Below are 13,900 nucleotides of genomic sequence, written 5' to 3'. Positions count from 1 at the left end.
ATATCTGTATATGTATCTATACCTATCTCTCTATATAAAAGGTTAATATGCAAAGTGTCCCCTCGGGAGTTCGACCAAGTGATGGGGAGTTTGATTGCTCGCTATGATGTGCACTGACCACTAGGGGACGGCGTGGAATGAAGGAAGGACCCGGCTGGCAGCCAGAAGGCCCCGATCAGCCCTGATTGCTGGCCAGGCCTAGGGAACTTACCCATGCAGGAATTTCATGCACCGGACCCCTATTATTGATATAAAGTATTTATATTAATATCAGAAGTAGATGAGGTGTTAAGGTAGGGACCCATTACAACAAACTCTTCCTAATTATAAAACTAGTCGTGTGCTCTTAAATGCATTCCTAAAAAGTCTCTTTTTCTAACAGCCTTGCTTTGTAGCATATACCAAGTTTCATACTGTAATTATTCTTATCATGGCTGATGCAGTCGGCCAATATAATTAGCCAGAAGCCAACAAAAGCCAGCATAAAAACAATCAGTTCAAAAAAAAAGAAAGATCACCAGACACAGATCATGATGCTAAATAAGTGAGTGTTCTATAACATAAAAACATTAAAAATGGGTGGGAGTGAAACCAAAGCTTGGCTCAGAGTAACAGAAGCACGGCAGCTGCCGAGAGTTTCTCTGGCCAGTGGCTCTCCCTCCAGTCTACAGCGTGAGGAATATCTTTGCAAACCTCGTCAAGAGACTTTTTGGCAAAAAAGAAATGCACATTCTCATGGTGGGCCTGGACGCTGTGGGGAAGACCACCATCCTGTACAAACTGAAGCTGGGTGAGATCATGACCACCATCCCCACCACTGGATTCAAAGTGGAGACTGTGGAGTATAAGAACATCAGCTTCACTGTGTGGGACTTGAGTGGCCAGAACAATATCTGGCCTCTGTGGCGCCACTACCTCCAGAACACACAAGGTCTCATCTTTGTGGTTGACACCAATGACCGATAGCATGTGAACAAGGCACGAGAGAAGCTTATGCGGATGCTGGCAGAGGATGAGCTCAGGGATGCTGTCCTGCTTGTGTTCGCAAACAAGCAGGACCTCCCCAATGCCATGCATGCAGCTGAGATCACAGACAAGCTGGGCCACCCCTCTGCGCCACAGGAACTGGTACATTCAGGCTACCTGTGCCACCAGTGGGGACGGGCTCTATGAGGGACCGGACTGGCTGTCCAATCAGCTCCGGAACCAGAAGTGAGCCGAACTCCTCTCTTCCCCCTCACTCCCTCCTTCACCCTGCTTTCCTCTCATGTGGCAGACGTGCCCCTGTGGTGTGAGTGCCAGAAGCTGTCTCCATGGTCGGTCCCAGTGTGCTTCATCGTGCTGTACATGTGCAGACGCAGCCTGCAACCGGGTTTTTATTTAATGTAAATAGTTCTTGTTTCCAATGAGGCAGTTTCTGGTACCCCTAAGCAATATTACTCCGTTTTTCTTATTGTAAAAATAAAAATAAAAATAAAAATAACAGAATCAACCCACTGTTTAGTACCGAGAAGGGATTTGGGGCACTTAGGGCAGGGCCTCTAGAGTTGCTGTGAGATCACCTCAATGCTCCTCCTCTGGGCTTTAAATCTGTGTTGAGATCCATTTTGGTGGTTGGTTTTTAACACAAACTCAGTGCATTTTTTATAGTATAAATACAAGGTAAGGAGACACTTTAACACGGAAAAGGGAGAAATGTGCCTAGTGTAGGTTCTGCAGTAACGGCTTGAGTCCAATCTGCCTGTGGTCTGTCTCCCATTTGGAGCATGTGCAGTGGGCAGAACCAGCCACAATACATTCTGCATGGTCACTTACAGTCCCTGATTGGCTTTGTCTAGCTGGGTCATCTGCATCCCATAGCATTCGTGCTTCTACCTGTGCTTATACCACTGCTTATCGGGGTGAGCTGGGGGCTACGGCCACCACTCAGGCCCCTTGGAGGGACCCCAGCCTTCCCTTCAGTCAGCGTGGGTCAGTGTAGGTGCTTTGATGGGACCACTCAGGCCAGAACAGGAGGCCGTTATGGTCCCTACACACACTCACTTGGGCCAGCTTGTCTGGGTCTCACCAGTAGGAGTGCAGACAGGTGACCAGTCATATAGAGCCAGCTCCTCAGAGCCCCCGTCCACATGTGCTTTCACTCCCTCAGCCTGCAAGGGTCAGATTGACATAAAAAAACAACAACCTCTACTTTTTTCTTTTGTATTTTGATAAACACTGAAGAACCTAAAGCTGTTAAAATTTATCTTGGGGAAAATCTCAGAACTGGTTCATCTGGTGTCCTGGAACCTCTTGCTGCTTTCAATACATGAAAAAAAAAAATGTTAAAAATGCATAAGTAAAAAAAATGACATATCTCAAAATAGAAAGAGACAAACCTGCAATTATGATTGTGCAAGTTGTTTTGCATAGGATTTTGCATTATCTTATAAGATATGGTGAACAATAAAAAATTATCAATTGGGAATGAAAATTTATTAACAACGCAAGTAGCAAACATGAGCTAGTGCACTTATAACAATGCTTATACATGACAAGAGAATGCATATTCTAAGAAAGTTATATGGAGGTGTCGACTATACAATAATTTTAGGAGATCTATCTCCCTGTGCTCCTGACTGCAACAAGAGGATTTAGTATTTGCTGCTTAAAGAACTTAACCCTATTGACACACATCTGTAAGGCCTGTTTGATATCTCTGTTCCTCAGGCTGTAGATGAAGGGGTTCAGCATGGGGGTAACTACTGCATACATGACAGAAGCAATTATGTCTTTGGAACCCCATGATGAGGAGAAAAAGTAAACACCTGTAGCTGTCCCATAGTATAAAAACACCACAGAGAGATGGGAGCCACAGGTAGAAAAGGTTTTAAAGAGTCTCTTAGCAGAGGGGACCCTCAGCATGATAGTCCCGATACGGATATAAGAGCCCAAAATAACACCAAAAGGCAGGAAGAAAAGCATTCCTGCCTCAGTGAAAATCATCAGCTTATTGAGGGAGACATCAGAGCAGCTCAGCTTCAGGAGCGCAGCAAGGTCACAGTAGAAGTGGGGGATGGTATTGTTGGCAGAGAAGGACAGTCGAACCAAGAGGAGGGTGTGCAACAAATCATGGACACAGGAGAGAATCCAGGAGCCAGCCACCAGCAGCACACACAGCCCCTCCCTCATGATGGTGGTGTAATGTAGAGGATGACAGATGGCCACGTACCTGTCATATGCCATCACAGCCAGAAGGAAATTGTCAAGACCAGCAAAAAGTATGAAAAAATACAACTGAGAAATGCATCCCACATAGGAGATGGATTGTTGCTGAGTCTGCATGTTGATGAGCATCTTAGGGACAATGACAGAGGAGAGAGAAATGTCAGAGAAGGCCAAGTGGCTGAGGAAGAAGTACATGGGCGTGTGCAGGCTAGAGTCCAGCCTGATGAGCAGGATGATGAGCAGGTTGCCCAGCACCGTGGTCAGGTACATGCCCAGGAACAGGGTGAAGAACACGTCCTGCTGCCCTGGCGGGATGGGGAGCCCCAGGAGGAGGAACTGGGACACGCTGCTCTGGTTCTCAGGCCTCATGCTGCTCTTCTGTCTGCTGGGGATGAAGACGGTGTGGAAATCTCAGGAACCTAGAAAGGAAGAACAGACCATCACATCTCATACTGTCATTTTTTTGGGAAAACCATTTTTAGATACGTTCCTATTAATTTCTCATATCTGTGAATGTATAAAACTTCCCTCCATTGTAGTCTGGCTCCAGGAAAACATTGAACCCCAAAGTAGTAAACAGACATTATCACACAGAAGCATGAGGGGACACACACACACACACACACACACACACACACACACACACAGCTGATTTGAGGATTCCAGTCACCTGTGACGACTTTCCCATCCTAATGGAAGGATGGTCAGTGTGGGTTCAGCTAATAAATACTCATATACATACACACAAGTCACAAGTAAAACACAAAGTGAGACAAACACAACACACAGTGATGCACCACTCACCCACAAACACACTCTCAATGCACATCAATACAGGTGACTCCTGACACACCTGGAAAACACTCAACTCACCACATATACATAACTCTGCACTATACACCTACCTCACCAAAACTCACAAGGCCACAAACAATTCAAAAATACCACAAGAGCCCTAACTGGTTTGGCTCAGTGGATAGGGCGTCGGCCTGTGGACTGAAAGGTCCCAGGTTTGATTCCAGCCAAGGGCATGTACCTTCCTTGCGGGCACATCCCCAGTAGGGGGTGTGCAGGAGGCGGCTGATCGATGTTTCTCTCTCATCGATGTTTCTAACTCTCTATCCCTCTCCCTTCTTCTCTGTAAAAAAATCAATAAAAAAATATTTTTAAAAAATCCCACAAGAAACACACACCAACAACACACATGCACACCCAGCCACACTCAGTACAACAAGCAGCACACACCCTCCTTACCATCTCCTTCCTGGGGAAGCATCATGGGGCAGTTAAGCCTATTCGGTCATAGGCACATCATTAACCCAGCAACAACACCCCATGCATGTGGTCACACACATGATAACAGACAGAGAAAACCCAACAACACACCTTCCTGTTCTCACATGTGAGTGTGTCCCCTATAAACAGAGCTCACACATGTACCAGCACATGCTGCTGAGCAGAGGTGTGAGCCCTCTCTGACCTGACCTTGGTTCCTTGTGAGGTCGGCATCTTCCTGTCCAGTTGCAGAGACAACATTCTCACTCCCGATGCTCAGCTGTGATGACAGTGGTTACGATCACAGACATGAATCAGGAGTCCCCAACCACACGCCAGGAGGTGACTTGTCTGCTTGTCTGCACACCCAAGACTGTGGATCAGATACCTAGAAAAAACACACACGCACACACACAACTATAAGACAACACATACCCAAGCATACACAATACATACACACACACAGTCATGGACACAGGGTTTCATACATGAACCCGCTAGCACACAGGCAGATCCATCACCAAGTGCAGATTTCCAGCTCCTCTCACCTGGGCTCATCATTGGTGAGTTCAGACACCTTCTGCTTCAGTTTATTGCCCATCTCCTCAGCTTTTCTTCAGGAGACCTAACATCCAGACACACAGAAGCAATATCTGGGGCCTTGGTACTTCTACTGACTTTCATTTTCCTTAACCAGCTCCAGAGAAATGAGTCCACAGATGACACTTAACTGCTAATGAGAGACGGCAACCAAGTCCCAAGCTTGTGGCTATTTTCTGGCTGCCCTTTGGGGAGCTGTGTGTCCAAGAGCCAGAGGGACTGGAGTCCTAGGGGACAGTGTCCCTGATTCCAGTCATGCCCTGGACTGCTTTGTCCTTGGACATTGCTCCAGCTGGGACAGGGTTTTTTCAACTTTTTATTTTGAAATGATTTCAAAGATATAGAAAAGTTGTGAAAATGGTTTCAAGAAAACCTGGACAGGCTTCAGGCAGATTCCCTAATGGTTAATATTTTATGATGTTTACCTTCATGTGTGTATGCATTTATACATATATGTTTCAGGCTTTGTTTTTAGCATTTGTTTTCAGCATATACCACAGTGTATATAATTAGAAGGCTTGTGATATTAATTTTTCCAATTACTAGAGTTTTTATCTTTGATCAATTGGTTAAGGTGGTGTCTGCACTATAATGTTACCATTTTTTAAGTTACTCTTTTAAATTTGTAATTAATAGGTATCATCAGGTAGTTATTGTGATACTATAACATTAACATTTTTCTTATTAAAATCTCACCCACTATATTTCACATCCATTGCTGATGCCCACATGGCAAATATGGTGGTCTAACGGTGAGTTTTCTAATTCTATCATTTCTTCTTCCTTTTTAGTTATACTTTTTTCTTTTTATGAATAAAATGTTAATGTTGACATTATTGCAGACTTGCCCCTTGTCACTTCTCCTCCCCTTTTTTGCCTTCATTACACTATTGTTTGTGTCCATGAGGTATGCAAATATGTTCTTCAGCTAATCCTTTCAGCTTCTTTATCTGGTCACCCAAGCCATCTCCCTTCTGGTTTCTGCCTTTCTGTTCTATGTATCCATGTTTCCGATTCCATCCTGTTCATCAGTTTGTTCATTAGACTCCACATATTAGTGAGATCATAAGGTATGTGTCTTTCTCTGACTTGCTTATTTTGTTAGCATAATACTCTCCAGGTCCATCTATGCTGTTGCAAAGGGTAAGAGTTCCTTCTTTTATACAGCCATGTAGTATTCCATTGTGTAAATGTACCACAGCTTTTTTATCCACTCATCTGCTGATAGGCACGTGGGCTGTTTTCAGATCTTAACAAATGTGAATAGTGTTGCTATGAATATAGGGGTGCATGTATTCTTTCTGATTGGTGTTTTGGGATTCTTAGGATATGTTTCCAGAAGAGGGATCATTGGGTCGAAAGGCAGTTCCATTTTTAAATTTTTGAGGAAACTCCACACTGTTGTTCGTAGTGGCTGCACTAGTTTGCATTCCCAGCAACAGTGCCCTAGGGTTTCCTTGTCTCCACATACTTGCCAGCAGTTGTAGTTTGTTGATTTATTGATAGTAACCATTCTGGCAGGGGTAAGTTGATATTCCTTTATAAGAAGGAACTTATCCTTATTCTGCACTCATTTCTTTCTTTATTCATTAATATCATTATGGATACATGGATTATTATTCTCTGACTTATAATACATTACCAGTGTTATTTATTTTGAAACTTTTGTGTCTTCATTACTTACAAAAATACTAAATGATCACAGAAAGCCAACTGGAAAAATATGTATAAAAGAGGCACCAGAAGAAAAAATCAGAAATTAAGAAACTAAAGGAAATTTTTACCACAGGAGATGGGTCAGGAGTGGCACAGAAAGAATGGGGAAAGGGAACAGTATAGATGTTCACATAAACCTATAAATTGCAATCTATTTATACATTTTAAAACCCATGATTTCTGATTGATAGCTCCAATTCTGGTTTGACACCATAGAGTCCTTCCCAGCCTCTCCTTTTCCATGTACAGAGCTCCTTTTCCTGAGAGTGAGAGTGAAACCCTTTTCCTCCCTGTTTATTTAGTTGCTGAGTCTTTGGATATATGGTGACTTGTTTCAGAATCTTGAACTCACACCACTGTTAATGATACTCAACAGCTTATAACATTGTTTAGACTATTTTTAATTGTGGGAATATATAGACAAAATTTTGGGTTCAAGAATTGCTTAGGTTATTTATTTTCCCCTTTAATCTAATTTTGGAGTTAATTTGAAATATAATTTCAGTTCATTTGTATTGTTTTAATCTATTTTGCTTTATTCACCACCTCTCCTATTTATTTTTTGTGGCAAAATACAGCATGGTCAAAACTACATAAAAAAAATCCAACTCATCTCGCCATCCCTTCTTCCCACCTCCTCAATCTCAGTTTCTGATTTATTCTTCCCGTGCTTCTTTCTGCTCAAATGGGCAGACACATGTGTATTTTATTCCCCTTCATAAAGAGGAACATGCTATCGTGCTTTTTTACACATGGCTGTTTTCCATTTAGCAATATATCTGCATATTTCTCCACATTGCTTCATAGATACCTTTGCTTTTATTTGATTCACAGTTGCAAAATACTCAATTGGTGTTCTCTAGAGTGTTCTTTAGTGGTCATAAAATGAGATATTGGTGATGAGTGCCCTAAATGCCACTGAATTGTATACCTCAAATGGCTAAAAAGAAAGTAAGAAGTGATATCTGCATATAGCACCGAAAATAATTATAAAACGATAAAAATAATAATGTATAATTAATAAGTTAATTGAGGGAAAATTGAATTTTAAAGTATTTAATTAAAATGGAGGAATATGAGAGAGGATATCTGTGAAACAGATATATCAAATAAAAACAGAGTACTATAGAAAATAAAAATTCAAATATGATTAGATGTTTATAGATAATATTCTCCAAAAATATAATAATTGTTGCCTTACATAAAATGAGTAAAAACCGGCATTCCATATTTAACCATGCACACCTGAGAGACATAAGGACAAAGAAAAGTTTAAAGTGATGAAAAAGAAATACCATTTAAACACTAACCATGAGAAAGCCGAATCTTGACCAGCTACACTATACTGGTATCTATATCTCTATCTGTATCTATATATCTGCATCTATATTTATGGATATAAATATCTATACAGTTATCAGAAGTAGATGAGGTTAAGGTAGGACCCACTACTAGAAACTTTTCATAATAATAAACAAAGTGGTTTGATCTTAAATGCATTTTTAAAAAGTCTATTCCTCTCTTTTTCTAACAACTAGGCTTTGCAGATCATAATTTTCATAGTGTAATTATTCTGACCATGGCTGATTGCAGTCAGACAACATGATGTCATTGATTGTGAATTAGGAAGAGATGTGCACAATCAGCTTTAAACCAGCGTAAAAAACCAGTTCAAAAAAAAGAAAGATCACCAGGATCAGATAATGATGCTAAATAAGTGAGTCTTCTATAGCATAAAATTTTTAAAACTGCATAAACAAAAAATCAGATATCTCAAAACAGAATGAGAAAAACCACAATTATGATTGTGTAATGGGTTTGCATGGGATTTTGCATATATATTATGAGATTATGGACAAGCAAAAACTATCAATTATGAATAAAAAATTATTAACAATCCTAGAAGCAAATGTGACCATATAAACAACACTTACACAATACAAGATGATGTATATACTATGAAAGAAATATAGAGGTGTCAACCATACAAAAATTTTAGGAGATATATCTCACTGTGCTCCTGACTGCAACAAGAGGATTTAGTGATTGCTGCTTAAAGAACTTAGCCCTATTGACACACATCTCTAAGGCCTGTTTGATATCTCTGTTCCTCAGGCTGTAGATGAAGGGGTTCAGCATGGGGGTAACTACTGTATACATGACCGAAGCAATTATGTCTTTGGAATCCCATGATGAGGAGAAAAAGTAAACACCTGCAGCTGTCCCATAGTATAAAGACACCACAAAGAGATGGGAGCCACAGGTAGAAAAGGCTTTAAGGAGCCTCTTAGTGGAGGGCACCCTCAGTATGATGGTCCCTATACGGATATAGGAGCCCAAAATAATACCAAAACACAAAAAGAAAATCATTCCTCCCTCGGTGAATATGACCAGCTCATTGAGGAAGGTGTCTGAACAGCTCAGCTTCACAAGTGCAGCAAGGTCACAGAAGTAGTGGGTGATGGCATTGTCAGCACAGAAAGACAGTCGAACCATGAGGAGGGTGTGCAAAAGGGCATGGCCACAGGAGAGATTCCAGGAGCCAGCCACCAGCAGCAGACACAGGCCCTCCCTCATGATGGTGGTGTAGTGCAGAGGGTGACAGATGGCCACGTACCTGTCATATGCCATCACAGCCAGGAGAAAATTGTCAATACCACCAAAAAGCATGAAAAAATACAACTGAGAAATGCATCCCACATAGGAGATGGATTGTTGCCGAGTCTGCATGTTCATGAGCATCTTAGGGACAGTGACAGAGGAGAGAGAAATGTCAGAGAAGGCCAAGTGGCTGAGGAAGAAGTACATGGGCGTGTGCAGGCGAGAGTCCAGCCTGATGAGCAGGATGATGAGCAGGTTGCCCAGCACCGTGGTCAGGTACATGCCCAGGAACAGGGTGAAGAACATGCCCTGCTGCCCTGGCGGGATGGGGAGCCCCAGGAGGAGGAAGTGGGACACGCTGCTCTGGTTCTCAGGCCTCATGCTGCTCTTCTGTCTGCTGGGGATGAAGAAGGCTTGGGAGTCTCAGGAACCTAGAAAGGATGAACAGGACATCTCATCTTATACTGTCATTATTAGGAAAACCATTTATTTTTAAATACTTTCGTATTAATTTCTCACATCTGTGGATCTATGCCTCTTCCCTCTCTCCCAGTCTGGCTCCAGGAACACATTGAACCCCAAAGTAGTCACAAGACCTCATCACATAGCAGTAAACTTCTATGAGTTTATATCTTGATCTGCATGGAGGGATCATTTCTACACCAGGCCAGAGCCAAACCATAATGATTCACTGTGGCAGGAATAGAAGGTGAGCCCCTGCAAAATGGTGTCGGTTGTTTCTGCCTAAAAGTCACGTGAGACACCAGTGCTGAGTGGGCGTTGTTGGAGCCTTGTCAGACCTCCTGTGAACCTGCCAGCTCCCACTGAGCCTCAGCTGTAAACTCAGGGACACTCTGGAAATGGGGTGGGGGCAACCCACTTGATGCCAGAATATCTTCAAAACCAGAAGAGTCCACAAAGTATCTTTCATAATAATGCTGAACATTTAGGTGAACATTTGGGTACCAGGCTAAGGACTTTACCTACATTTCCTAATTAAATCCACACATCAGCCTTACATTCCCAGATTTTAAAACCTCTTCATAGCTGCTCTAAGGATTTGTATTCTTTGACCAATTTTAGTTTTTACGAAATAGAAACATAAATGACACAAATTCTGTAGGTACAGAGCAGTACAGCAGGGACAGAATGGCGCACAAATACACGTGTGTATATCAGTATCTATTACATATATGATATGTACTATTTATAACTTGGTATATATGTATTACCATTTTCTATAAATTAAAAATCGCCAAGTATTAGCTACTTTATGGGGTTCAGTCTAATATGTCTGTGTGATCAGAACCCATGCTCTTAACTGTTACACAGGGAAATTTCTCTTTTTTTGCTTAGGAGCCAAGCACAGTATATTATTTTAGAGCTGTGAGGATCCAGAGTTGTCCAAAAATTTTTTATTCCCTTTACTAGTTAATTATAGTCCTTCATATTTATTTACTTTCTAACTGACAAAAATTCTCAAATACATTAGGTCTATTTATGCAATAACTATTTACTGAGGGCCTCTGTGAGATTCACAAAACTTGTGTCATTCTTTCCATTGTATAGATGTGAAAGTGAGACCAATGTTTTATATACCTTCCCCAGGTCTCATCACTATTTAATGCTAATTCTGCCCAACACTTTCCACATATCATGATGCCTGGAGATATGATTAGTTTGTTTGTTTGTTTCCCTGGGATGTTTAGTAAAAATAAGAAAAGATTGGAAAATTTTGAGCAACTCAGTCACACTCGGGTACATAAAAATGATAGCAGATCCATTTCAAGAAACAGGGTGTTACTTAGAATTTGAGTATCTTAGGTAATGGTGCCCCAGAAGGAGGACACTTTAGAAAATACTGGAGTCATGGATACAGATCACACACACACACACACACACACACAGAGAGAGAGAGAGAGAGAGAGAGAGAGAGAGAGAGAGAGAGAGAAAGAGAGAGACAGAGAGCTGATTTGAGAATGTAAGTCACACCTAATCGAATTTCCATCCTAAAGGAAGAATAGCCAATATGTGGTTCATCTCATAAACACTCATATGCATACATACAAGTCAGAATTAACACAAAGTTGGACATACATAACATCTATAATAATAGAAGGGTAATATGCTAATTAGATTGGATATACCAGAAGTCTTCCGGGTGTCATTCTGGACATCCTTCCTGGCAAAGCTGGGCCCGGGCAAAGCCGCCTGAGGTCCTGGGTGCCTGTGGCTGGCCTGGGGGGAAGCCGCCCAGGGTCCTGGGTTCCAACAGCCAGCCCGGGAGAAGCTGGCGTGGGTCCGAGGTGCCTGTAGCCGGCCAGAGGTAGGGAAGCCCGGGTCCGGTTGCCTGCAGCCGGAAGGAGGGAAGCCTGGGTCCCAGGTGCAGGGGCTGAGTCAGAGGCAGTTAGGGGTGATCAGGGAGGCATGCGAGCAGTTAGGAATGATCAGGCAGGTAGGCAGAGGCAGGCAGAGTGGTTGGGGCGATCAGGCAGGTAAGTGGTTAGGAGCCAGCAGTCCCGGATTACAAGAGGGTGCAGGTTGGGCTGAGGAACCCCCACACCCCCATGCATGAATTTCATGCACCAGGACTCTAGTCTATAATAATAGAAGGGTAATATGCTAATTACACCAGATGTCCTTCTGGGCATCATTCTGGAAGAAGCTGGAGGGAAGCCCGGGTCCTGGGTGCCAGAGGGAATCCAGTGTCAGCAGCCGGGGGAAGGGAGGCCTATTCTGGCACGAATTTTCATGCATCAGGCCTCTAGTACAATAATATACCTCTCATCCCAAAACATACTCACAATGCACATCAACACACCTGCTTCATGATGCACCTGGTGAATACTCAACTCACCACATATACATAACTCAAACACTACATACACTTCACCAAAAACACACAAGACCACAAACAATTCAAAATCTTACAAGACACACCCAACACATATGCACACCCAGCCACACTCGCTACAACAAACAGTGTACACTCTACTATTAATGAGAGTGTATTAATGAACTTCCCTCCTTCTGACCTCACCCTTGCTGGGGGAGGGCAGTCAGCATGGGGCAGTTAGGTCTATTCAGCCACAGTCACAGTCATTAAACCACCACCAACACCCATGCATATGGTCACACACACATGGTCACATACACACAGAGAAAATCCAATAACATAACTTCCAGCTCTCATACACGAGAGCGTCACCCAAAGGCACAGCTCAGCTCACATGTGCAGAACACACTGCTGAGCTGAGGTCTGAGCTCCCCAAAGCTGACCTTGGTTCCTTATGAGGTCGGCATCTTCTTGTCCAGCAGCAGAGACCACAGTCTCACTCCCGGTGCTCAGCTGTGATATCAGTGTTTACAGTCACAGACATGAATCAGGAGTCCCTTTCCACATGCCAGGAGGCTGTTAACTTGGTCTACATACACTAAAACGAGACTGTGAGTCAGATCCATAGCGCAAACACACATAATTATCAAACAGCACATATACAAGCATATACAATATGTGCACACACACAGGGTCATGGACACAGAGTCTCACACATGAACCCACTAGCACACATGCAGGTCCATCGGCAAAGGCAGATTTCCAGCTCCTCTCACCTGGGCTCCTTATTGGTGAGTTCAGACACCTTCTGCTCCAAATTATCGCCCATCTCCTCAGTTATCTTCAGGAGACCTAACATCAGACACACAGAAGAAATATCTGGGGACTTGGCACTTCTACGGACTTTCCTTTTCCTTAACCAGCTCCAGAGAAATGAGTCCACAAATGACACTTAACTGCTAATGAGAGACTGCAACCAAGTCCCCAAGCTTGTGGCTGATTTCTGACTGTCCTTTGGGAGCTGTGTGTCCAAGAGTAAGAGGGACTGGAGTCCTAGGGGACGGTGTCCCTGATTCCAGTCATGCCCTGGACTGCTTTGCTCTTGGGCATTGCTCCAGCTGGGATGAAAGATTTTTCAACTTTCTATTTTGAAATGATTTTAAAGATATAGAAAAGTTGTAATAATGATATTAAGAATTCCTGGTCAATCTTCAGCCAATTCCCCAAAGGTTAACATTCTACTATGTTTACCTTCTCTGTGTCTATATGTATATATATGTATGTATGTTTATATGTCTATTTCAGGCTTATATTTATAGCTGATATACCACAGTGCATATTATCAGAAGGCATATGATAATGTTTCCAATAGCAGGAGTTTTTATTCTTTTTTAACAAATTTTCAAAAATATTTATTGTTGAAAGTATTACATATGTCCCATTTTCCCCTCCCATTAACCCTTCTAGCCTGCCCCACTCCCTACCCCAGACCTTCACCATACTATTATGTGGATCCATTGATAATGCATACATGCATACACGTTCTTTGGTGGATCCCTACCCACCCACCCACCCATGCCTGCCTTCCCTCTGAGATTCGACAGTATGTTCCATGCTTCTATGTCACTGGATCTATTTTGTTCATCAGCTTATTTTGTTCATTAG

General features: G+C 42.6%; 1 protein-coding gene and 1 pseudogene across 1 annotated transcript; one reads left to right on the top strand and one right to left on the bottom strand.

Moving 5' to 3' along the window:
- Positions 1-708: 708 nt before the first annotated feature.
- Positions 709-1,434, top strand: LOC102441613 (annotated as a pseudogene).
- A 1,164-nt stretch (positions 1,435-2,598) lies between these two features.
- LOC102441304 (olfactory receptor 1J4-like) lies at positions 2,599-9,780 on the bottom strand. Its single transcript, XM_023749141.1, has 2 exons — positions 9,284-9,780; positions 2,599-3,577 (listed from the first exon to the last, which is right to left on the bottom strand). Exons 1-2 carry the CDS (start codon positions 9,778-9,780, stop codon positions 2,599-2,601), a joined length of 1,476 nt encoding a protein of 491 aa, XP_023604909.1.
- Between the last annotated feature and the right edge of the window lie 4,120 nt (positions 9,781-13,900).

The sequence above is a fragment of the Myotis lucifugus genome, unplaced genomic scaffold (assembly GCF_000147115.1).
Source record: "Myotis lucifugus unplaced genomic scaffold, Myoluc2.0 scaffold_3152, whole genome shotgun sequence".
NCBI classification, from domain to species: Eukaryota; Metazoa; Chordata; class Mammalia; order Chiroptera; family Vespertilionidae; genus Myotis; species Myotis lucifugus.
This window is presented reverse-complemented; position numbering and strand designations above follow the sequence as displayed.